General features: G+C 39.3%; 1 protein-coding gene across 7 annotated transcripts in view; it reads right to left on the bottom strand.

The window, feature by feature from the left end:
* The window catches only part of LOC134666743 (SH3 and multiple ankyrin repeat domains protein 2), a 321213-nt gene that overhangs the window by 19668 nt on the left and 273948 nt on the right, over positions 1-27597 (bottom strand). For 5 of the 7 annotated variants that reach the window (XM_063524002.1, XM_063524001.1, XM_063524003.1 and 2 more), the window contains exons 3-12: positions 20461-20586; positions 18951-19131; positions 11530-11849; positions 11180-11374; positions 10511-10577; positions 8621-8866; positions 7609-7773; positions 5351-5472; positions 2849-2949; positions 489-693 (exon numbers count right to left, since the gene is read on the bottom strand). In XM_063524002.1, the coding sequence (XP_063380072.1) occupies positions 489-693; positions 2849-2949; positions 5351-5472; positions 7609-7773; positions 8621-8866; positions 10511-10577; positions 11180-11374; positions 11530-11849; positions 18951-19131; positions 20461-20586 (1728 nt within the window). The remainder of the gene's footprint in view (positions 1-488; positions 694-2848; positions 2950-5350; positions 5473-7608; positions 7774-8620; positions 8867-10510; positions 10578-11179; positions 11375-11529; positions 11850-18950; positions 19132-20460; positions 20587-27597) is intronic. The other 2 variants (XM_063524004.1, XM_063524005.1) reach the window with 2 other exon arrangements.

The raw sequence follows: 27597 nt of genomic DNA, 5'->3' as shown, positions 1-27597 counted from the left end.
CTTCCCGTAGTATTTTTGCTACAGTAAGGTGAACATTTCCGAGCATATTGGAGAAAATTATTTTATGTACAACAAAAACAGGAAGGGGGCGAGGAATTCTCTACTAATTCTCTCTTCTGGTGACCTAGTATATCGCCCAGAAACAGGACATCTATCTAAAGAGTCTGAAGTAGTCGGTAATCGTCGATTTAATGAAAAAGTTAAATTTAACTGTTGATATGTCCTTCGTTTCACGGGAAATTGAACCACTTCTTTAACCTTTTCGACGCCGTGTCAAACACAAAAGCTGTCACGCGGACGCCACGTCACCGAAGTGCCAAAACTCAAATTGACCTTTATGCATATGCACGTAGGTCTATGTTGCTCTGTGGTCTGTGGCCGATCAATCAGTCTTTGGCGTTGAAACTGCGTTGCGGATATATCGGTCATCGGCGTCCAAAAGGTTAAAAGTAGTTCATTCAGTATCAAACTAGACATAGGGCACTCACCGCGATCAGAAAGTCCCCCTTCTTGAGGCCGGCGCGGTCCGCCACGCCGCCCGCGTCCACGTCGTCCAGGTACTGCAGCCCGGGACAGCGCTCCGAGGGCCGCAGCTCCATGAGCGGCGACGACGCCTTGGCCCCGCGCAGCACGAAGCCGAAGCCCCGCCGGGCGCGGTGCAGCACCACTGTGCGCGTCTCCACGTTGCCGTAACTGGAATTCAATGGTTTTTTTACAAGCTTTTATTTACTGTCACCTGTCCCGTTGTCTGTCGATCTGTAATCAAAGCAAAAACTTGCAAGTTATAAATTCCTTTTTAACTTGCTAAAATACGTTTTGACAGTTCTAAAATAGAAACTGATTTGACTAGTACGAGAATACCCTATTGTAGTTGGTGCAACTGGCTCTAAATGGGTCCGAGCTCTGGGAGGCTTTGAAGGGTGTCAAGATTCGGCGGTTCCGCGGTTGGCCTGACAACGCGGGGTTGCGTCGCGGCCGTAAGGCCAAGCGCGCACCATGATTTTAATTTTTCCGACACGATTTTAGAATCACGCTGTAATATATCGCAGAAAATTCACTGCGCGCACTGCGATGAAAAAGTCGACGATTTGTTCATTCTCGACATGGATGTCGTACCAGTCGCTTGGCGTGAAACAATATGCAATCGCTGTATGACTTTGAGTATTTATACCACAAAGGTGATCTCTTTCTATTTCTATAATTAAACGGTCAGCATCTAGCGTCTCATCTTGTAACTCCATTGGAGAAGCAGGTTCCGATATGTTGACGCTTGGAGAGCGAAATGCCGACTGAGGTCCGGGGTGCGATTTTATTATCGCAGTGCGCGCGGGGCCATACAACTCCGTATGCTGCAATTCACTTTGCGACAATCGCGTCGCGAGCAGTCGCGGAAAAATGTGACAAATCACAATTTTAAAATCGCTGCGATTTTTTTGTCGCATATGCGCGCACTGCCATATAAACACATACGTTACATTTCTGCGACTAAATTTTCGCGCGACAAAAAGTCGTGGTGCGCGCTTGGCCTAATACTGTTCTAGTTGTAAATTAAAGTTATAATTTATAATAAATATTATATAGAATGCATTACTTGCATGATAATAAATAATTGTATTAGGTACATACTGATTTATAAATATGTTCACATTAACCAGAAACACCACATTAAACATGTTATCCAGAGTTTTAGAAGCTATAATGATTTTTTTTTATTTAAAACCACCTTAAAATAAAATTTTGAATGTGCAACACGCAGCCTAACGCGGATAGCACTAAACCGCTTGTGCTAGAAAACCTATTCAAATGAGATCACTAATTGTATCGAACACAATAGTGCCTATTTACTATATTGTTTTGATGTTGTAGAATAAGCATCATTGAATACATACATCAATTAATAACAGTATTGTATTGTTTACGTAAAAATGTCGCTTCTCATCCCTACATGTTTTCACGCAAACGCTTGGTCTTCGTTTTATAAAATGACAATGGCTATGTGGTTTGTTTACAGCATTGGTTAGGTATGTTTAATGGTTTTGACTTAAAATAACAAACCCTATTTTAGACAATTGGTTAGGTACGAGTACATGTTGTAAACACGAAATATCCTCAAACGGACAGACGGACGGACGGATAACAAAGTGATAGGGTTCCATTTTTGTCCTTTTAGAATAGAATAGAATAAACACAAAAAAAAATTGTTTCGTAAGCACAAAAATACGAGACAGTAAATAATATAAAAGAGAACACAACATAAGATTAAAGTGCCACGAAAAGGCCCCATTTTAGCATGTTGCTGGTGGCTTCGAGCGCTGATGTTCCGATGAGACTATCAAGTGAGAAGAATCACGGAAGGTAACAGACAAGAAGAAAAAGACACATAGAAATTACATACAGTAAACAAATAGTTAAATAAGAAAAAAGTTACACAGCAAGAATATACAACATAACGATTATATTAAAATTAAGATTATTTATCCATAAAAAACAAGCATTTGAGGCACGGAACCCTAAAAATAGACTATAGGTAGTAGTTCATGTTCTGGATGGAGCTACGGGTAAGGGCCTATTAGTAACAGGGCCCGAGTACGATATGGAATATACAGTAACAGGGCCAGAGTGCGATATGGAATATACAGTAACAGGGCCAGAGTGCGATGTGGAATATACAGTAACAGGGCCCGAGTACGATATGGAATATACAGTAACAGGGCCAGAGTGCGATATGGAATATACAGTAACAGGGCCAGAGTGCGATATGGAATATACAGTAACAGGGCCCGAGTACGATATGGAATATACAGTAACAGGGCCAGAGTGCGATATGGAATATACGGTGAACACTTACGTTTTCTTTATTCTCGGTGCGGTGGCGCTGTACGTCTTGCTGAGAGGCATTTCCCGCCGTCCGTTCACTCGCGAGTGGTGGATGGGGCCCGCTGGTAATGCCTGAAATTGGGGTTATTATTTTAATTAAAAAAAATAGATGACAGCATAACGTGATATTACGCATACATTTTTTACAAAAGACTCAATATTTTATTTAAATAGTATTGAAAATGCGTCGAACGTCAAAAAATTTGAGTAGCGTCAGGCGTGGCCTACTCCGCTATTTCGTCGTGTTGCTACAAGTAGGTACATGCGGCCCACAACAATTTTGGTGTCTAGCAGTAAGGACTGTATCGTTTATTATAAATACAACTTTACTTAGCCGTTTTTTCTGGTATTATATTTTTATTAAAAAAATACACATATAGTTTAATTGGTGCTTTAATAATAAGTAACATTTCGTCTTGGGAGATCACGTAAAGCATATGGTTTGGACAATATTTACCCAATCCTCCCGAGTAACTACAACGATTTTGGACAAATACTACAAGAAAATTTACGGTTTGCGAACAAGACGAGATATTACACAAAAAAAACGTACTATGTAAACAGCAATTACATATGATTCGTAAAGCGAAACATCTGGGCATAGTCTAATCATTTCTTTTAGTTGGAAAAAAAGTTTTGGATCTGTGCTTGGTGGCCTTTTAGAGAATATGGCATGTTACTTACGACAACCCCGACTTTGGTATACAATATAACCATCATGGAGCGTTTCTATCGACCTGTTCTAGCCATGGTTCAACGCCATGAATGTCCGTTAGGCTTTGGATTTCGGTAGATTCTTTTAGCTGTTTCCCTTATTTCGCTAGCGTCAGAAATTGACGGGAATCCAAAATGTTGCATAAAAAGTCGTTTTCATGTAAAGATAAAAAATCACCACATTTATTCTGTGGATGTTCAATTGAGCAATCATGAAAAGGACACTTAGATGGCATATTTTGGCAGCATATTAACCTTTTGTTTCTTTAAATCGTACCAAGGAAACGGTGAAATAGTCTCAAATTAAGCTCGATAGGCTTGTCCAAATTACATTTGCTAGACGGTATTAAAATCAGCATAAAGTCCCTAAAATAAAATAAATGTAAAACCTTCTTATATCAGATATGGCTTAAAAATACGCCCAGATTATACCTTAAGAACATAGTAATACAAAATAATACACACGTCAACAGTTAGACCAGGTTTAATCTGTATTTATAATAAACGATACAGTCCTTAGTAGTTGCCGCGCACCGCTACGGATCGGACGCCTGCTCGCGACTGCGCTACCTTGTGGTCATATGTCATATCTGTCGTAAGTCGTAATAGACGCGTTTTGCTAGAGAGTGAACCTTTTGTACCTGCCTATTGTTTATTCTGTGGTAGCGTGCACTGATGATACTCTCGTCACAGAATAAATAATAGTACTAGGTACAGAAGACTCACTGGCTTTGTGACTTGCTCGTTGGTACTGTGCATGTATTGAGTTCGTTGCCTGCAATATCACAGGAGACACGGTTAACAGCGGCACAGAATAAATAATAGTACTAGGTACAGAAGACTCACTCTCTAACAAAACGCGTCTGTTACGATCAGCACAGATATGGCCGCTAGGTGGCGACAGCGCCACGCGCGGCTTATGACTTTCCCCAAAATTGGGGCGGAACGGATGTACTATTAGCAAAGCGACGAAATCGCGGAGTGAGCCACGCCTGCTCTCGTACCAATCTAGTTATTTAACATAGGCGGAGTGGTGCCACAATGTAAACGCCGGCAGAGTCGGCCTAAGAGGAGATGGCGGGACGACCTGGACACATTTCTCAGCAACTGAACGGATGCTGCAGTTAATCGGGAGGATTGGAAGTTTAGGGGGGAGGCCTTTGCCCATCAGTGGGACACTACCTTATGGGCTCGTTAAAAAAACATAGGCAGCAATGACAAACTCGTATAAATATAAATAAATAAATATTATAGGACATTCTTACACAGATTGACTAAGTCCCACAATAAGGTCAAGAAGGCTTGTGTTGCGGGTACTCAGACAACGATATATCATCATCATCATCATCATCTCAGCCATGAGACGTCCACTGCTGAACATAGGCCTTCCCCTTGGACCTCCATTCGTACCGGTTGGAAGCGACCCGCATCCAGCGTCTTCCGGCGACCTTAACAAGGTCGTCTGTCCATCTTGTGGGTGGACGTCCTACGCTGCGCTTGCTAGTCCGTGGTCTCCACTCGAGCACTTTTCGACCCCATCGGCCATCTTCTCTGCGCGCAATGTGGCCTGCCCATTGCCACTTCAGCTTGCTAATCCGGTGGTAACAACTATATATATAATATATAAATACATAGAAAACAGCCATGACTCAAATATCTGTGTGATTACACAAATGACTGCCCTTACTGGGATTCGAACCCAGGACCATCGGTTTCACAGGCAGGGTCACCCACTAGGCCAGACCGTTCGTCATATTACCTGATGGACGTTCTTGTTCTGCCGCAACCGCACTTCTTGTACACAGTGGGCGGGGAACAGCCCCGCGGCGCCGGTTGCGCGCACGCAGCCCTCCAGGAACCCGTCGTCGGTCGCGCCGGTCACTGTCACACAAACATTATTATTGTCATTACCAGTGTCTGTCAGTCTCATAATATACGGATTAAGTTCGTTTTAGGGATAAGTTCGCCTTAGAACATTATACAGTGTGGAAAGTTAAGTCGGGCCGTGGAAGGAAACTACCTTAAATCCTTAAGTTGGCTCATTTTACATAAAGCGAGTTTTAGAAAATCTTTGAATGCAGATTTGTTTCTTTTTAAAAATAAAGGAATGTCTCCTTTAAGTAAAATGAGCCAGCTTAAGGATTTAAGGTAGTTTCCCTCCAGGGCCCGACTTATCTTTCTACACTGTATATATTTTGTTTCATTGTAGTTTAACCTGTCTTACGTGCAATAAAGTGTTTACATACATACATACATATACGGTCACATAACAAATTAAATTAAAGGATCGCAATGGGGTTGGTCGGTTAAAGTATTTCTATCTGGGAGACCAAGCTTTGCTTGGAAAATATATAAAAACTCTAAAATGCGCGGTTTCTCAGAGATAAGACCTAGCTAGATCGATTTATCGCCCCCGAAAATCCCCATAAAGCAAATTTCATCGAAATCGTTAGAGCCGTTTCCGAGATCCCCGAAATATATATGTTATGTACTCACTGAGTATAATTGCATGAATTCTATAGTAATTTCAATTGTATTTTTCTTAATTAGTCGTACTGCATGTTAATTATAAGATGTAATAATGTTTTGAAAAGATGTGTCCCGCCGAGTTTGTTGCCGGTCCCATATTGGGATACCCTCCTCCAATTGAGGGGGGATTTAAATCTTCTCGGGGCAGAGGTGTAGGGCGCATTGTAATATGCCTATTGGAATAAACTATTTTTTATCTTTTATCTTATCTTTATCTATATATAAATAAACAAGATTTGCTCGTTTAAAGGTATAATAAGTTTGATTTTATGTAGGTCATTTCAATTTCCCCGTTATATTGTTCATTTGATTGGTTACTTTTGGTATTAGTTCGAACACAAACATATTCCGATTAGTAATGAAACTAATGAACGGAGCCCAAATTATTAATTTTATTTTATGATTGGCAATGTATCTGAGTTTGTTAAAGTGAATGATATAAGCCCAGTAATGAATAATTAATGTACCTACTTAGATTTAACCATAAATTAATAATATTTCTTAATATTTTCCTTTGATTGCAAACTATAAAAATTTGGGATTCGTTGAATAACAGGCGTGGGATTTTTGTGCAGTCAACGGTAAAAATATGGGTGTAGACAACTTACTCAAAAATATGTCCCATAGTTCTTAATTCACTGACATAAGAGTTATGGGACATATTTTTGAAATGATTTGTACACCCATATTTTTACCGTGGACTGTGCCATTTATTACTATGCTCTATGTTTCTAAATATCATAAATTAATACTTTCGACCGTACCTAACAGTAACAGGATTGACGCAACATCTTTTCAAATTAATTTCACAAATTCACACTGTTTGATCAAAATTCTATGTGCGGTGAATTTCAGATTGGTGTATGTCACAAATCACCCCAATAAGATAGAATCATAGACTAGGAATCCTCTAGACGGAGTTTAGAGCAATTATTTCATGCAACCGATGCTGCCAAAAATGCGGGGGTGCGCGGGACGAGGTGAGCCAAGTCCCGTGCCGTGATTGGTCCGTTCAAACGACGAACGAGTTCACGGACGTCACACAAAGACACTTTCGACTCGAACATGGAGTAAAATTACCGTATGCGTGGCAGCGGGGGTAGCGCGACTATGCTCAGTCTAGAGGATGTTTTGTCTGTGGATAGAATCTATCTGATAGAGCATATATTATATTATAAGGCAACTCGTGCTCATTCGTGGTCCTACTACATAATGAAGTGTGGGAGCGCGATGGCTTAATGTTAATTTAATTGCGTTTACTTTTACGACAGTTATGTTTCAGTATAAAATGGTGTAATTCTTGAGGCGTAGTAATTTACAAGTAAAATTACATCAATGTGGTGACTTCGTGCTCTTCGTAAACGCTTCCTAATACGGTGTTTGTATAGTCTGTGGTTCACGCGAAATAAAATAGTGCTAAAAGCACATGAAGCCGTACAAAAATGAACAGAAAAAAATCTTAAACAGTTTGTGTACCGCGTAACGTACCTTCAACGATATCACCCTGGTTGAGCCTGAGCTGCCCGGGCTGCTGCGGCTCGTAGGGCTGCAGGCACACGGCCGTGGCGGCGCCCTGCAGCGAGCACGTGGTGTCCGAGTTCGTGCCCACGCCGCTCGAGTCCGAGATGATGTCGCTAACGTCCGCGCTCTTATCTGTAGACAGCGCGCGCATGGTAGCCGGGGAGCCAGGAAAATGACGTTTTGAGCACGCGAATGACTATTTGAGCCCGACGTTTAAAACCCACAAATGACGACTTGGCAACAATTATACTATTACCCCCAGTTTAGCCATCCGAGATTGTTACAATGATGACGTTTAATCTTTCAGGTCATGATACACTTTTATGACATCACTAAGGATCAAGCCTGCATTGCAGTGTGCATTAATTCTAGTTATAGGGCTTGACTCACATTACCACTAGTTGCAAAAGCATTATTCGTTCGAATTAAATAAGCATTTACTGTTTGTCTTAACCTAGTGTATATTTAGACCAATGTCATCTTTTACTGGAAGAAACTTGGACTAAGTACTGAGTTTTTTTTAAATATTATTACCGCTTTTCTACAAGATCATCTCGTTTAAGAATCACAAACACGACTGCGTCAATTGTTGTTTCCAATTTAAAAAAAACATTTGTGTCAATAACAGATAGGTACATTAATGTTTAAACAGTTGTTTAATCATTATATCATTAACGTGTCTAAACTTACCTAAACTAAGTCTATATCGGAAGGAAAGCTGAAAGCCGTGACTAAACAGTGAAGGCACATAGAACATGCAGATGAATGTGCATGGTGATGGTTGTCGTGTTTCGGGGTCAATGCCAATGGCCGACAATGTAAACATGTCCAAGAATAAGAAGATTCATCACTTTTAAACGGGTTGTTTTAAAGTGGCGAACCTTTTTATTTCGCGACTACGCTTCTAATGTGATTAGATTTAACTGTCAGTGGTTTACAGGTATAATTTTGTTTACAGTTTCGGCCATCCTGGTTTTACCTGTAAGTATGCTCGCGTCATCTTCGTGGCTCGGATGCGAGGCATCGCTGATACTGGACGAAGCGGAGGAGAATGGTCGTTCGAGGGAGCAGGGCGAGGCCACGGGTGGTCTCAGCATGGCCTCCAGCTCTGGGATCCTCGTAGACGAGGCCAGGGACGAGCGGTCGCCCGGCCAGCCGCCCGCCAGCCAGCCCCAGGCGGCGGAGCGCCGCCGCGGGTTATATCGAGGCGGGCCCCGGAACGGCACTGCAATGTTCCGTTAACCCAAACAACTAAAATGGTGCTTTGAACCAAACGGGGGGCGAGGACGAGGACCTCTATTAAATCAAATAGAGGGGAATCGAAAAAAAATGAACAAGTCGAAATTTAATTTTATGCCCGTATCTTAAATGGATTTACTTTGACATTCATTTATAGTTCACTTATCTCATTTATATATAGGTAAATTATAAAGATGTTTTAAGAGCATATTAGGTATGCACAAAATTATACAAGGGAATTGAATTCTGTATAGGTTTACTTTTGCAAGTACATAGGTACTTTATCTATTATTGATAAATGTGGTCAAGTAGGTACATATTACAATAATAGTGCTTTATGCTTATTGCTTGTTTGTTCTTGTGAATATAAAAAGTTTCCATTAAATAAAATACAAATAAACGGGGATTTAGTGAAAGTGTAAAAATAAATCGTGCTTTAAATTAAAAATATAAATACCCACTACCAAATTATTATTAAAATACAAATAATATAACAATACCTACATTATTAGTACCCATCATATACTTACCTACTAAATTATTAAATACCAATTTGTATTAATATGTATTTGTACATAATATTATGTAATTGTTACAACCATCACCATTATGATAATTGATGGATCTATATATAGAAAAGATACATAGAATGGATGACTGCATGCAGTTAATATACTTCAAATATATCATATAAATAGTTAGTTATTTTCGCAAATGCGACAGCCAAAGCGTTAATTTAGCATCTGAATCTATTCGAGTAATAAGTACGCTATTTATTTATTAAGTAGTTAACAAATACTAGTTATCTAAACAATAATAAATACACATATTACATTTAAATCATGAGTAATATTTGTTATAAAAGTATGTCCTAAAAGTTAATACGAGTAAAACCAACTTTATATTAAAATATTTGTTTTTGTTTATAAACTACATATGCACATCAACAATTTTATGAAATTTCAAGTATCTATATATAGAATAAACAACTCTCTTTCGGACACCCTTAAACCTTTAAGAATATAAGAAAGAATAAGAATAATTTATTGAGAAAACCGTATTGTTACATAAAGCTTTGTTAAGCTTTATCCTCCACATGATCATGACGTAATCTAATCTGTTTTTATTCTCCAGACAGTAAAATGGCCGCTCTATTGTCCCAATTTATCCGCCTGATCTATACAAAAGTGGTACAAAAACAAGATTTAGTTATAAATTGTACAATGGCCCTGTCATTTTATCATCTACTTAGAATATAATAATTATAATAGGGATGTTTCCTTTACTTTAAATAAATGATTGCACACCGTGCATTAAATAAAGCACCAGATAATTATTAGAAAAACATAGACATCAGTTATTTTTAAACACAATTTCTATTTAGTAACTTGGACTGAAATATAAAAAGTACGTGAGTTGACCGTGACGTCACTGCACAAGTTTTCATATAAATTCCATATTAGCAAATCGTTTTGACAGTTCTAAAAAAGCTGATTTGACTAGTAGGAAAGTATAAGTATAATAACAGAGATCTTAATGGTGTCCCAACAGAGCCGTTTATTCTTTGTAAGTTATGTTATATAAAAAGCGCCAGCAGAAGCCATGCGAATGCAATCAGAGAATCACTCACCAACTTCCTCGGCCCTGTACTTTTTGATGACCTCCGCCAGCTCGAGGTTTCCAGCTATCACGGCCACCTGGAATTGACAATGGAACTGACTAACTATTTTGACTCAGCGATCCAAAGAGAATCTTGGCCTCCGAAACGAGAGCATGCCACCTGTCCCTCCTATCCTATCCTATCCATATCTATCTATGTATCCTGCGCAACTTCCTGGCAGTGGAACACGTTAGCATATTTAGTGTCATCATTTTTAATAGCGTTTTTAATATGTGTTTCACTACTGGGCAAAGGCCTCCTCTATCTCTTTCCAACAGTGTCAACATAAATGTCCAAAATATAATCAAACAAGTGAGGTCTGTATGATTTGATGAATAAGTTGCGCATTCTAATGACAACCCTTTGCTTCCTTGAACGCAGTCCTCAACTGCTTCTGCAGATAAATTAGTTGTTACCATTCTTATCAGCTGGTGGCTTCATGAAACCTTCGGCGTGAATGTAGATGAGGTGAGGGAGTGCATAGGATATGTTCGAACATTGTACCGTAATCTAACAACCTGGGAGCGCGTCTGATGGTTGGCGAAATTAAGTGGCTTCTTGTCCCGCGGAACTTCAGTCGACGTGCGCAGTGTGTGGGTACGTGGGATGCTGTTGGACATTGTATCGTGGTCTACTAACCTGGTAGGGTGTCTGGTTGGCAAAATTAAGCGCTTCCTTGTCGCACCCACGGAACAGCAGCTGACGTGCACAGGAATCCTGTGCGTTGACGGCGCACACGTGTAAGGGTGTGTTGCCAGACGCGTTGCGTCCATTCATGTCGGCGCCGTAGAATAGAAGGTGGTCTAAATGTTGCACTAGGCCATTGCGACACGCCTGGAATGTTACGAGTTTTGTATTAGGTTTTTTCTTGATAACAAATTATACTGCAACTCGAAGTAACAACTCGATTAGTATTGAAGGCAATCAACAACCCCAGATCAATAGCCCAATAACCCAGGCCATAGTTATATAACTTAAGTGATTCTCACCTGATGAACCTCCAGCCACCCCTGCAAGTCCGCAGCACCGATGGTCGCATGGTCATGTAGTAGCGTCTCACAGAGCAGCGGATCCGTCTTGTTCGTCACCGACAGATATAGAGGCGTCAATCCTTTCCCATCTTTATAGTTCGGAGACGCTCCTAATTCTAGCAATGTCTTCACGGCTTCTAACGAGTTCTTTTCCACGGCTCTGTGCATGGCCGTGGAGCCGTCTTTCGTCCGGTAGTCGAGTAGCGCGCCGCCGTTGACGAGGGCGATCAGGACTTTTCCGGGGCATTTTAGGCCCGCTGCGATGGTTAGAGGGGTTTCTGGAACGAACGAAAGCTTTTGTTAAATGACTAATAAAAGTTGATAACGTTGGATAGAATACAGGGTTGTCCAAACATTGACGTCCAAAAATTTTTTTTAGATTCCCATCATCATGGGCTCTCAGAATCTCCAATGTATGTTAGCCGATTTTTCGTAGTTTTCGAGTTATGATTTTTTTAACTTTTAACTTTTGTTATGAAATTCCGGGTTCCATACTGGGTGGCTAAAAAATAACTGCATTCCCGTTCATTGCCAGGGAGGGTTTGGGATTATACTGAGCAACTAACTATGGGACCAACCCCAATTTACTAAGTTTAATGGCCTGTATTTGTCGTATATAATAAGGTTAAGAATCATAACATTATTTTGTAACAGATGAAATGTTAACATACGCAACATACTAGTACATTACGTATTATTTATATCTATGAAAAGTAGGTACACTGTACAATTAAACTCTTCAACCGTCAAAAATTATATGTGTAACTAAAGTAAGTACCTAATTTGATAAAGTTATTTCAACTGAATAAATATGAACATTGAACATGAACGTTTGATCAGGCGTAAATCGATAATACTCAACATAATACATAACCATAACTTCCAGAACAAATGGTTTATCTATCTTTAGCACTTGGTATTGACATAACAAAATCAGCTATTTGAATACCGAAGTTATCAAGCGCCAAGACAAAGCACGAAATCGGTTGAAGATAAATTAAAGAATTTCCCAAACTTTCCATCATCAAAGTCGCCAGAGTTTGTCGAGCTCAAGCAATATCTCAGTAACACGGTCTCATTTACTCCGAGCAAGTTTGATATTAGCCAAGTTTGAGCTAAGTCGGCTGCGTTGTCAATATCTTTATTCATGCGGCTGGCAGGGAGCCAACGGACTAAGTAAGGCTCACAAAAAGCTGCTAGAATCTTAAGGGTTTTATGTAACTGTACTACAAAATAATACAAGTCACGGAAACGCACGCATAATGGGAGACTGGGCTATAACAGCGAAAATCGAAGTTCGCAAATTGCGGGTATCTTTCTTTGTCACCCTTATTACGCCTTCATTGGAGTAAAAGAGAAAGATCCCCGCAATTTGCGAATTTCGGTTTTCGCTAGCGTGCTCCCTCGCCGATCGCCATACATTTGTTGCGTCAGCGTCTAGCGTGCACGCTTCTGACGTCTCGGGTTCAAGGCATGTGTCCAGAAGATGTCAAAAAGGGTGATGTTAGTATCACATTTGTTTTCGTTGACGTCTCGTGGCGAATAAATGTAATATAAATTTTATTGTGTTTTCATGGAGGCTTTGTGGAGGCCACACTTTCAACTGACCGTGTGGTAACTTTTGTTTGAAAATGGCACATTTGGTGTTGGTGTGAACTTTGAGTTGCCCCTGTATTTGCAAGTGTGTCGCCACGTCGCCACAGACGTACCTACATATTCATAAGCGCGGGCGTATGAGGGACACTGTTATCAGCGTGATAAAGTAATTGTCACTGTTTAACATCGCGTGATCGAAAGAGACGGACACTGTTATTATCTCGCTGTTACGTCGACAACGACCGTATGACCCACAATATTATTCATACAGTAGTGAAGGCTGCGCCATCTATTGCGGATTATGCACGCTTGAGTACTTACCTTCTGCTGATAGGGTTGCCACTGGACTATCGGCGCGATTCGGGAAATGATTTAGAGATTCACTAGATATGAAATAGTAAAGATATGTGACGATCCACTGCAAAAGGTACCTATGGCCGCAATAATCTTGGAGCGGCATTAATAATAGCGTAAGCGACAACCGCCATAAAGTACCTTTTGTCGTGGAACGTCACATATCGTTACTATTTCATATCTAGTGAATCTCTAATTCATTACCCGAATCGCGCCGTATATCACAATATGTTTCTATATAGGCGCGCTGTCGTAGGTTCGAACCTCGGCTCGTAGGCACCAATAAGTTTCTTAGACCTTTTGTAGGTACGAAATATTATTTTTTACGAGAAAACCGGACTAATTCCATAAGACCTAGTTTTACTAGGTTTAATGGTCTGATGGCAGTCGCGTGCCAATGCGACAATTAAATGAAAATAACTGTAACTGCATGGGTAGGTAGTATATCTCGCGCGTGACACTGTCGTGCCACACTCGTGCCATTGTTCGACGTTTTATGTCCGATCATAATCTCACCGGGAAACTGACAACCCTAGTTCGAGCCTTAACACGCAGAGCAATCGATAATAATCGGTATGAAAATCGGTACACCGTGTCTATGCGACTACTGCGACTTTGTTGATTGGGATTTACGCGTACATACCGTTACGTTATTCCCGTTTCGCATTTCGTATCTACTTAAATATAGTGGTTCTTGTATTGTACGTAACGTATCCTTTAGGGTAATATTCGGATCGCAACTGCAGCTGCATTACTGTTGCGGCACAACTGCTGCTGCCTCCTAAGGGCTCTTTCCCACTGACGTCCAGTTTTTGCGGGTACAGTTTTCTGCAGGATCCCGTTTTAGTAGCATACGTGCTACTATAGTAACGGTCACACGAGCATTCTGTTTGCGGGATACTGCACGCATACTACAGAAAACGGGATCCTGCAGAAAACCGTATACCCGCAACGTATACGTCAGTGGGAAAGAGCTGTTATAGTCTGGAGTTCCTTTAAAAATAACAAAATCGAATTTTGAACTACAATGGAATAAAAGAAGGTTCCAAATTCAAAACTGCAAAATTGACTCTGGGTCTTAGGAGGCTATAGCTCCACACTCGTGCGCGAATCGCGGCGCGAAGCCGCGAACGCGAGTGTGGAAATGATTTCGCAGATATGGGAAATCGCCGCCACTGAAGGGGGTTTATCACTAGGTACGTCAGCTTAAGTTGCTAACCTCCTATCTTTGCCAAAGGAGTTCAGAGGGTTGTAACTTAAGGTCAAGTTGCCTAAACTTGTAAATCCTAATATCCTTAAACTGGATTTAGGGGATTTGCGATATTAGCCGACGAATTTCGTTTGGAATAATACTATAGTATTTTATACTAACAACTAAACGCATAGCTGTCTTGTACTATAGTAATCCCATCAAAAACATAAATGTAAAAAAGGAGAGCCAAGTTCAATACAAGAATTATGCTTAGCTGTGGGGTTCGCCGCAAAAAGAATGGAGATCTAAATGAGTGCCAAGTTCTATGCAAAATCCAAATATGTATTTATAGGAACAAAATAACATTATAAACAAGTATTAAACTCTATTTATTTGCTTTATTGGATACCTATAACAATTGCTGTTATTTAAAAAAAATGCGAGATCTTAACCTCGTAAGGCCCAAGCTATTTTTAGGACGTTTATCATATCTACCCAACGGCCTAATTTTAGGTACTTATACTAGCGGCCCAGACCTTCTACTTGCTATAAAATCTGAAATTGGCATATTTTTAGCTGAAGTCTTATTAAGTACTGTAAATGTAAGTATTATGAATAAGAAGTGAATGACCTAATTTTAGGACTCTGGGCCGCTAATTGATAAATTAATATAGTTGCTTGGGCCGGAAGGACTACATTTCTCAGTCCTAAAAATAGGACGTTGGGCCTTACGAGGTTAAAGCAGGTTAGATTTGACTTGGTCAGTTTTCATTACATCAGTCATTTTATAAAGTTATTCAACATATATATTTTGTAATTCTGATAAAAACTGGCCAAGCCAAATCTAACCTACTTTAAGATCTCACATTTTTTTTAAATAACAGCAATTGTTATAGGTATCCAATAAAGCAAAGAAATAGAGTTTAATACTTGTTTATAATGTTATTTTGTTCCTATAAATACATATTTGGATTTTGCATAGAACTTGGCACTCATTTAGATCTCCATTCTTTTTGCGGCGAACCCCACAGCCAAGCATAATTCTTGTATTGAACTTGGCTCTCCTTTTTTACATTTATGTTTTTGATGGGATATCAATACTTTTTGTAAAGAAAACTAGGCAGGTATTGAGATTTAATGTTTTTTCTTGTGTTTCCGCTGCATGTTTTTTACTTCAGTTCTTTGTATTAATTATGTGGTGCCGCGCGCCGCCAACGACACCGTTGGCCGGTTGTTTAGCGCGTATTACAGGTTTTTTGTATGGGGACCCCCCCTATTTTTACCTTTTTTATTTTTAGATTTTTTCCTACGCTTACACACAATTACCGAGCTGGATTCCAAATTTCATCCTTCTAGGTCATCTGGAAGTAGGTTAGGTTTAGGTACTATATGTCAGTCACAATAAAAAAGAAATTTGTATTGGGACCCCCCCTATTTATTAACTTTTTTTTGTTTTTAGTTTTTTTCCTACGCTTACACACAATAACCGAGCTGGATTCCAAATTTCATCCTTCTAGGTCATCTGGAAGTAGGTTAGGTTTAGGTACTTATATGTCAGTCACAATAAAAAATGGTTTTTTTGTATGGGGACCCCCCCTATTTTATAACTTTTTTTTAATTTTTAGTTTTTTTCCTACGCTTTCACACAGTAACTGAGCTGGATTCCAAATTTCATCCTTCTAGGTCATCTGGAAGTAGGTTAGGTTTAGGTACTATAAGTCTGTCAGTCAGTCTTAAAATTTACGACTTTTTGACCTTCATATCTTTATAACCGTTTGAGCTTGCTTCATGAAATTTGGGCTTCTAGATGTCCTTATGGATATAATTAAACACACGTAGTTTTATGTGTTTACGTTAAAGATGTTTTGAGTTATAGAAGGGTCAAAAGTGGCACCAAGTGGTTCGTGTAATATTACACTTGGCGCTGGCTAGCCAGTTCCTTTGCTTGAACTTGGCTTGACACGCTGCCGCGTGTCTAGATATGACGCAAGTGCTCAACTATACATAAACCTTATACATATAAGTATATTGTAAATTGTCGAAGATTTATCGTAGACCAGAAGATTTATTACTTCTATCTACTATCGGAGTATCTATTGTTGATGGATTCGAGAAAACATTCTTACCATACCAACCACAACGGAGTTTGCGTTGCAAATATGTAAGCATGTTTAGATTTTGACGCATACATTTTAATCAAAACTCTTAGGAGAATATATGAATTAAACTTACGCCCACTTGCACCATTCCACTAACCCGGGGTTAAGCGGTTAAACCGTTAACCAAGTGTCAAATTGTAGCGGTAACCATGTGGTAGCTCCAGGTTAAACCGGTTAATCCCGGGTTAGTGGAATGGTGCAAATGGCGCTAAATACATTAATAGGTCAGGAAATGAATGCTCAAAAAACGTTGTAGAGGGAAATGCTAGGAACACAATTTTTGACTCCGTAACTTTGTTTGGACTAGTTAGGAGGTGAAAATATCAAAAGTCCCCGGCTGTAGCCCCGCTGCTGGGGGGTAGAGGGGGGTAAGAAGGTCGAATTTTTCGGTTTTTCATTGATATCTTGGAAACTTTGCGTCTTAGCGACATGACTACTAAGACAAACCGAAAGCTGATAAAATTAGTTACAAGTTTTATCCTGTCATGTTTTTCGATATCATGAATAGTTTTTGAGATACCCGCTCTTGAAAGTTTATTTAGGGATTTTAATTTTATCTTGATATCTACGTCAGTGAAGCTGTTAGGCCATGTTTGGTATCATTTTCGTATAAATCGGGGGTGCTGAATTCATTTATGGTATCACATTGACACTATTCCGAAGTAAAACCAAAATTTAAAAAAACATATTTTTTTTAATCCCTCTTCACGCTTAAACTGCTGAACCAATTTCGTTGAAATTTGGTATAGAAATAGTTTCAGTCTCGACACAGAACATAGGATAGTTTTAATAACCAAAAGCATATTTTGAGGGTGTGAAAAGTGGGGTGGAAGTTTGCATGGGGAGTCAATAACCGCTGAACCGGTTTAGATGTAATTTAGGACGGAATACATCTGTGATTTAGATGAAAATGATACCAAACATGACTTCAAACCTTACCTTGAGCAGTATTAACCTCAGGAATTCAGTTTCGTCGACGAAGTTGAATTCCCCCCATACTCCATTTCACAACTTTAAAGGATGATTATAGAGATAAAAAGTATTTTATGTCCTGTCTTGGGACTCGAAATATCTGTATACCAAATTTCAATTAAATCGGTTGAGCGGTTTAAGCGTGAAGAGGAATTTAAAAAAAAAGGTATTTGTTTAAAGTTTATATGTTTTTTCGTAGGAATGGTGTCAATGTGATACCAAAACTGAATTCAGCACCCCCGATTTATACGAAAATGATACCAAACACGGTCTAGCAGCGTCACTTATGTAGATATCAAGATAAAATTGAAAGCCCTAAATAAACTTTCAAGAGCGGATATCTCAAAAACTATTCAAGATATCGAAAAACTTGACTGAATAAAACTTGTAACAAATTTTATCAGCTTTTGGTTTGTCTTAGTAGTCATGTCGCTAAGACGCAAAGTTTCCAAGACATAAGTGAAAAACCGAAAAATGAGACCTTCTTTCCCCCCTCTACCCCCCAGCACCGGGGCTACGGCCGGGGACTTTTGATATGTTCACCTCCTAACTAGTCCAAACAAAGTTACGTAGTCAAAAATTGTGTTCCTAGCATTTCCCTCTATAACTTCTTATTGCTTGGCCTATAAGTACTCTGCAGGGTAAGTAACTTTCAGACTATGTGAGAAGGAAAACATCTTCAGATTTGTTTAACTTTCGTCACAGAATAATTAATAGTTCTAGGTACAGAAGACTCACTCTCTAACAAAACGCGTCTGTCACGATCAGCACAGATATGGCCGCTAGGTGGCGACAGCGCCACGCGCGGCTTATGGCAAACCCCAAAATTGGGGTCGAACGGATGTACTTTTAGCTACCTGTAGCAAAGCGACGAAATCGCGGAGTGAGCCACGCCTGCTTTCGTGAGGATTTTTCTATAGTTTCCACTGTGGCGGAGTCGGAGTAAAACTAGGCAAGCTAGTAGGATCTATGGACCTCCGTCATTGTTGAGGTAAGGGATATACTATAATTACTACCTATATATAGATTACATAAGGGATATAACTACGTTCTATATGATGATACTTCAGCAGAACCCTCTTTTAGTTTGATTTGTTTCTACTGACCTCCGGTCTCGGTGCAGTGGAAGTTGGGGTCGAGCCCCTTGGCGCAGGCCTTGGTGAGCTTGTCGATCTGCGCGTGCGCCACGTGCTCGAGGAACCGCCGCAGGTTGGCGCGCGAGTGTAGCGCCTTCAGCGTCTTCTCGTCCAGTTTCAGCATCTTGTACACGCGCCGCTTGTATTTTAACTGAAAAATTTAAAACTCACATTAACGCCTTAAAATGACTAGGGAGTTGAAGGCACTTTGACGCTCAATTGTCCTTTCCAAGAAAAAACAGAATGAGGGCCTAAATCTATGTTGTCCTAAGTACACGAAAGTAATAAGTAGTGATGTACCGACTATTGATTTGGCCGACTAGCCGACTAGCCGACTAATCGGCGCTCGAATGGCCGATTAGTCGGCCGACTAGTCGGCTAGTCGGCCAGATTATTAGTTTCGTATAAGTTTAGGTGAAAAACAATAGTTTTGCTCTTTTGGTTGCGCAATTCATATATTAGCTTGGCTAAAAGGTGTTCTTTACAGGTTCAAAGACCTATCACAGGAATCCTCGTTCAATTTCTGTCTTTCTTTTATTTTGCGATCCTGAGCAGATCGTCAGTAGGTACAACTTGTAGGAGGTATTTCCAAGGCTCTATTTCTCGTACGTAGTCGCCAGTTAAGAACCTATCCCCTGTGGTCAGCGTTTTTACGAGCAACGTGCCCTGTTTATAAGTCTCTAAAATTTGCAATAACATTAATAAAAACTGAATTATAATAAAATCCTTTAAGTATAGAACTTGGCCATGAAATTACACGAGAATCAGTTGAGATCGACCTGTAGAAGAAAACACCAGCCACCACCACCATAAGTAACGATCAAACGGTTAATTATATGAACAAAAGTTTTCACACCCTGAATAGGTATTTTGGTAAAATAGACATAATATGCTAAATATTGACTGTTGGTTTCATTTTTTCTGTTTTTCTTTCACTAATAAAGTGCCGACTAATCGGCCATTTTTGCCGACTAGTCGCCGACTAATCGCCGACTACAAATGTGGCCGGATAGTCGGCTTTCCCGACTAGTCGGCGACTAGTCGGTACATCCCTAGTAATAAGTGGTAACACAGGTTAGGAAAATAACGGACCATTATAAATTAGTTTTCTGGTGATCTTCATTTTTGAATAAATCTGTGATATTTCCTTTTATTTGTAAGGGATTGAATCAAACCATCAAAATGAACAAATTCTGCGCTAAACATACCACATTCTAAAATTCAGCTTTATGTACTTACAAAGCGTGATAAAGCTATCTTTTCAATTATTGCACCTTGACTGACGCCACCCGACCGCACGAGGAGATAACATCACTTAAATGAAAGTGACATTCTATTGTACTGCCAAGTCCAGAAATTGGAAGTGATACGGCCAGTTTCATGTCATTAGGCAATGTGTGTGTTAAATTTAGTTTCTATTCGGCCATTTGCGTAACTATTTAATGTAATAATGATCGAGTAAAACATTAAAACCTTTTACCTCGAGGTAACCAACAGGTCCATTAAACGGGTAGTCTCCGAGGCGTCGCTCTTCGTCCAGGAACTTCCCCGCCTTGCCGTTGACTGGCGGGCAGAACAGGCCATAGTTGAAGCTCTCCTTTAGCTCCTGAAACAATAACGAGGGTCCTGTACTGCTGCCACGGATCTAAGGCCCTATTTAAGGCACCACATTGAATTAGAACTTTATTTTATTGGGTACAACATTGCACAATTTTTTGGAACCTTTAAATGTCTATGTGATGTCTCACACTAGGTACATAATTATTATATATATGTATGTTTATTTATACATATTGAATTTGTATATAGGTACGTAGGTATATTTAAAATGTATATTTGTGTAAGTATAGTATTATAGTTTGTAGTGTCGACTTGTGCCTATTCTCATATCCACTATTTACAATCCTGCACCAAATTAATTACTGTCTCTGTTTAGCCCAATGGTTGACTGGTAGAGAATGCCTCAAGGCGTTAAGTCCGCCAATTGTACTCGTTTGTTTTTGTAAATTTGTGCAATAAAGTTTAAATAAATAAATAAATGCCCATTAATTAATGCCTCCGTGAACGATGCGATAGCGTATTTTGAAGCATTTATGTTGTTGGTAACACTATTATCCCTCGCAGCCTGTTTTCAAAGTTAAACAAACAAAATATTTGGCATTATCGCGTTTGATAAATTTTGATCTGAATATATCTGATCGCTAATGTCTTTTAGGCAGCTATTACACTTCTGAGTAGGTAAGATCTAAACAGGAGAGTGATGCATGTACCTACTCTACTTTCATTGCCTTACATTGTTCTACCGGGTGTGGCCTGTAATACGAGCAAAAAATTTAACTGTAGGCCGTACTCCTCATACTGACCAACATTTGTTCAGCAACTTTTAAAAATAACTTGTGGTTAGATTTTTAATACACTTTAAAGTTTATTCTAAGACGCAATGTATTGCGAATTTTGTTATGTTTGAGGCGTGACAAGCAACGTCAATCACAATGATATGGCGTGGCGATGGCGTCCATTGAATATAATATTTATTATGTATGAAAAATAGGGAGTCTAAATACTTCATAATTTTCAAAAGTTGTTGAACAAAAGTGTCATCGTTTGAGGAGTAAGGACTGTATCGTTTATTATAAATACAACTTTACTTAGCCGTTTTTTCTGGTATTATATTTTTATTAAAAAAATACACATATAGTTTAATTGGTGCTTTAATAATAAGTAACATTTCGTCTTGGGAGATCACGTAAAGCATATGGTTTGGACAATATTTACCCAATCCTCCCGAGTAACTACAACGATTTTGGACAAATACTACAAGAAAATTTACGGTTTGCGAACAAGACGAGATATTACACAAAAAAAACGTACTATGTAAACAGCAATTACATATGATTCGTAAAGCGAAACATCTGGGCATAGTCTAATCATTTCTTTTAGTTGGAAAAAAAGTTTTGGATCTGTGCTTGGTGGCCTTTTAGAGAATATGGCATGTTACTTACGACAACCCCGACTTTGGTATACAATATAACCATCATGGAGCGTTTCTATCGACCTGTTCTAGCCATGGTTCAACGCCATGAATGTCCGTTAGGCTTTGGATTTCGGTAGATTCTTTTAGCTGTTTCCCTTATTTCGCTAGCGTCAGAAATTGACGGGAATCCAAAATGTTGCATAAAAAGTCGTTTTCATGTAAAGATAAAAAATCACCACATTTATTCTGTGGATGTTCAATTGAGCAATCATGAAAAGGACACTTAGATGGCATATTTTGGCAGCATATTAACCTTTTGTTTCTTTAAATCGTACCAAGGAAACGGTGAAATAGTCTCAAATTAAGCTCGATAGGCTTGTCCAAATTACATTTGCTAGACGGTATTAAAATCAGCATAAAGTCCCTAAAATAAAATAAATGTAAAACCTTCTTATATCAGATATGGCTTAAAAATACGCCCAGATTATACCTTAAGAACATAGTAATACAAAATAATACACACGTCAACAGTTAGACCAGGTTTAATCTGTATTTATAATAAACGATACAGTCCTTACAATATATGTTTTAATTATTTGCTCGTGTTACAGGCTACACCCGGTATACCGCTGCCATATGTTTATTATAAACACAGCGACACATTTCTAATAAATGTAAACACAACTTACGTAATTGTTATTAAACTATCGCCAGCAATAGCAAACATGTCTATACATGTATAGGGTAAGTATTGGTTCTATTTGGTATTGGTTCTATTTGGTATTGGTTCTATTTGATATTGGTTCTATTTGAGTATCAAATTGTAGTTTAGTTTATAAAGATATGTTATGTGTTTTGTTTGATAATGAAATAAAATGTCTATATAAGAACCTGTGAGGACTCCTTTTAAAAAACACCCCTCAATCTGTGAAATACAATAAAATTATGTCAATTATAAAGCTCTTTAGAGTTCTCTCAAACGGATTCTAATAGGACTGTTTCCGTTTAAGCCAACTTGGCACCGACTTAGTAGCGTGACAAAGTTCAGTGCCACAATAAACATGATATTTTCACAGAAATCGGACACTTTGTCCTTGAAAAGCGTGTGTGAGTTAGCTGGATTCGACTCTACTATAATTATATTGATGCCATATAAAATCTATAAGAAAAAGAGTTCCCACAAGGTGATCCAATCGTTACAAATGACGTTTATAAACGCAACTACGAGTATAAGATTACACACATGCACCTCGTTTCGTAACCAAAGACGATTTATCACGTAAATTGCATTAAAAGTGCATCAATTTATTGTGAGCTTTCAACATAGTAATTACTGATGTGTAGGAAGGTTTATAAATCACTGTGGATAATCGAATGCCTTATAATCACTGTTTTCAAGGAATATGACGAATTTAGTCAGTTTTTCAAAGTTCGTCGAAGTTATAAAGGGGCCCACTGATCAGAGGCGTATTTACAAATTTGGCGCCCCGGGCCATTTTGATTTGCCGCCCCCCTTCATCAGTGACAATAAAGTATTTTATTAAAAAAAAAACCTTCAACAAGTACCTTTGGGGTGTGAAATAAAAAAAACTAAACATTTACCATTTACTCACATAGGCATTTACATTGTTTTCCTATGTACAAATTGGTTGACAAAATCATCAAAGACGCTGTTGTAATTTAAAACGTTTGTTAGCTAAGCTTCTATATTAAGAAGAGCTAAGCTATTCAGGCGCTTTTCGCTGATAGTGGAACGTAGATAATTTTTTATTCTTTTCAGTGCAGAAAGGTGACGTCACTAATGTTTGTGTTTTTGTCACTCAATGACGATGCGACTTCGTTATATTTGCCTGATCTGATCGGTCACCGGTGGGTACTGCTGGGTTTTGTCCATTGAGAATCAAGGTGAGGCATTGGCAGTCAGGCTGGATATATAGCTAAGGAGTTCGGTCGGGTCAGGCATCGAGTCTGCTCGATATGTTATACAATTGGATCGCTAACTTTTTTTCCGGTAGACGCATGAGCCGTATTGTAGACGGAAGCTGCTCCGATAGTGTGGACATTACCGCTGGCGTTGCACTCGGTTCTGTGCTGTCATTGCTGCATATCAATGATAATCATTGCTATGCAGACGACAGTAGTAGGGATGCGTATTACACAGGCCGTGCCATTATCCCTCATTCTGTGGTGCTGGAAAGTCATGAAAAGTATTGTATTTGTATCTGATATCAAGAGCACTCTATACTGAGTTTCGGCTTGGGATCGGAACAATTTAGTGAGATTCAATACCACGAAGACACAAGAACCGCCCAATGTAGTCAGATGGGTCACAAATAATGTAGGTACGTAAGTGAAAACGCGAGCGCAGCGAGCGCGAAATTTTTTAGAGAAAATAGTAGGAACATTTTTAGGGTTTTACTTCAAAAGGAAAAAACGGAACCCATATAAGATCACTTTCTTGTCCGTCCAGCCGTCTGTCTGTCTCAATATAAAGGGTCTTGACATGACAGAGGGCGGCAAAATCGACAAATAATGCTTGTTATTTAAATTTTACAAATAAATATGGGAGCGACAAAATTCTGGTCGACCCTATCTGAACATAAAATAAAATATTTACTGACCCAAATTTGCCGCCCCCTAAAATCTGCCGCCCTAGGCTTAAGCCTACTCAGCCTAGTGGTAAATCCGGCACTGTGCGCCGTACCTACTAATACTTCTTGAACGAAAATGTTGCTTAATTTAGGTACTTGTTGGTACTCGTAGATATTTTAAGCAATTGGTGCGGTTTGAAGCGTTCGTTTGTTTATTAATTTAAATGTCAATTAAAATATACTAAAAATATAGCTAAGTTTGATTATAAAAGGCGCCCAGAAAAAGCCGCGAGCTTCGCCGCCCCCTCGCGGCCTGTCGCCCCGGGCCATGGCCCCCTTGGCCCTAGGGTAAATACGCCCCTGCCACTGATTAGCAGTCCGCCGGACGGTATCGGCCTGTCAGTTGTTCGGAATTGTAAAAATTTTGTTCTAACTGGCAGGCCGGTTAGAACAAAACCATTTAAAGGTATTAGAATATTAGTTGTCCGTACAGAGGGGAATAATGATTTCAACATTTTCACTTTCAATGTCCCACGAATTATTAAAATTAATTTGAATTGAACCATGTACCGAGTAAAAACAATTATCTTTGACAGATTCGGGTTGCAGCCTAAATAATTGCTGGAGATGGCTGATAATGTTGGCTATTTGTCAATTAGGTATTGGTGACAAAACAATTAGTCTAGAACTCTAGACCGCATTACAGAGGGCATAGGTCAACGATGAGACACAAAATTAAATGAAATTAGTAAAAGCTTGGTTAATAATTATTTATAATACGAGTACAAGTACTTAATATAAATTCTTGGACATTTTCTCGAAATTCTAGAATTAAATTGTATCTTTGAAGGCTTTTACAGACGTTGAAATAAACGGCATACGATTTTAGATACCTAGTTCCCGGTTGCCGGCTAAGTAAGAGCAAATACTTCAATTGATCGATCATAAGCCGCATTGTATTGCAAATCGCATGCGATTATCGGTGTCCTGACGTTTGGAGAGGTCATTATAATATATGTAGTTCCATTTCCCAGGGAGTTCATAATGGGAATCTGGACGTTGACATTCATATGAATTAGACTTGATTCAACACGCAACGTTTCAATAGTATGTGTCTGGCATTATTCATAACATTTATAATAATAAAAGCTTTCAAACATTCGACGACTGGTCTGGCCTAGTGGGTAGGTAGTGACCCTGCCTATGAAGCCGATGGTCTCGGGTTCGAATCCTGGTAAGGGCATTTATTTGTATGATGATACAGATATTTGTTCCTGAGTCATGGTTGTTTTCTATGTATTTAAGTATTTATATATTACATATATCGTTGTCTGAGTACCCACAACACAAGCCTTCTTGAGCTTACCGTGGGGCTTAGTCAATTTGTGTAAAATTGTCCTATTAAAAAAAATACATCAATTTTAAGACAGTGGAACTTTGTAAGTTAATTATATTGAAGACAGATAACCTAGGCCACCTAGGGTACCTATTCCTAGGCCGTATTGCAAAGGGCATAGGGCCAAGACAACAAATGAGCATAATGGTTAAGATTGGCGATGCTGGAGAATTGATGGATGTGCAAACTTGACTTGAATGTAGTTTAGGGTTACAACACTTTGAAATGACTACGAAAGAATTTTGAGAAGGGTCACTATTGTCACCAATCTAACCTAACCTAACCCAATTGGCTTTCACAGGATACCTTTTTTTAAAGTTTGGAAAATTTAATGGCCTTAAAATAAAAACGTGTTCGATCAAATGAAACAACGGGTAAACATATTTCGAAGTTGCGACATGTCACCACGCTGCGATCGGCTTTAAAATTTAACCTTTAACTTCTTGATTTCGCATACACATATAGCTACATACACATATAGCTAGCTGACGTAGGTGTTGCAAAAATGACGCATGTAGCGGCTACATGCGGTGTTTCATTTAATAGAACACGTTTTTTTAAAACCTTTCAACTGTCCAAACTTTTGAAAAAGACATCCAGTAGAAGCCATTGGGTTAGGTTAGGTGAGATTGGTGACCCTTCTCAAAATTTAACGATTATTAGAAGAAACGTGTTCGGTCGAATGGATCGGCTTTAAAGTTTTCGAAGATGAGAGGCTTATTCTGATCCGATTGTGTAATATCGGGATTTGTTATTGATATGATCTGTTTTCTGTTAACAGAATTTCTGACAGATTATTAAAATCAAGGAGATTGATAGTGACATTGCCTGCGTTCACGTTGGGACAGCAATCGCTAATGATATAAACATTTAAGTTAGGTCCCGTAAGCCGTACGGCCGTCTATAACAGCTTTTAAACCTAAAGACCATTATCATCGACAACCCTGAAGTAAATGCCGTTTGCAAATGACCGCGGTTGCGTTATTGATTGACCGGCATCGTTCCTGGAATTAGGACGATATACATCTTCAGGTGGTATTGCAATAGTCGAAGCCCGGAGTCGAGCAAGGGGCTTATTCCAATTGTAAAATAAGAAGTTATGAATTTGAAATAAAGAAAGTCGTGCGTGCGCCTATCTCCACCAACCAAGACGGTCGGACATCACGGTCGTATCGAAACCAGTTTAAAAGCGTAATAAATTGTTAGACTACAATCGACCACAAGATGGCAGGCGTGGCTCACTCCGCGATCGTCGCGTCGCAACACAACACAAGTACATGCGGCCCATACCAATTTTGGTGTCTAGCAGTAATAGTTGCCGCGCAACGCTACGGGACGGACATTTTGTTCGCGCCTGCTCCACTCTGCGGTCATATCTGTCATTTTGTTAGAGAGTGACCCTTAGTACCTAGTACTATTATTTATTCTGTGGCGTAAATAATACAAGCCGCCGCTTCATAACACTACACATATGTTTTTCATTTTTCATGGCACATATTGTAAGGAAACCCTATATCGGCGGTTGTATTACTGTCTGAAATATGGAAATGTGCCACTCCGGGCCGCGAGCTCAGATTCCCAATATACCCGTGTGTGTCGAATACCTAGTGATGTTCCGTCCTCGAGATATTCCTGTTTTTATAGAAAACTATCATC

The sequence above is a fragment of the Cydia fagiglandana genome, chromosome 8 (assembly GCF_963556715.1).
Source record: "Cydia fagiglandana chromosome 8, ilCydFagi1.1, whole genome shotgun sequence".
In the NCBI taxonomy this organism is placed as follows: Eukaryota; Metazoa; Arthropoda; class Insecta; order Lepidoptera; family Tortricidae; genus Cydia; species Cydia fagiglandana.
Note: the sequence above shows the minus strand (reverse complement) of the source record. Positions and strands in the feature narration are given on the sequence as shown.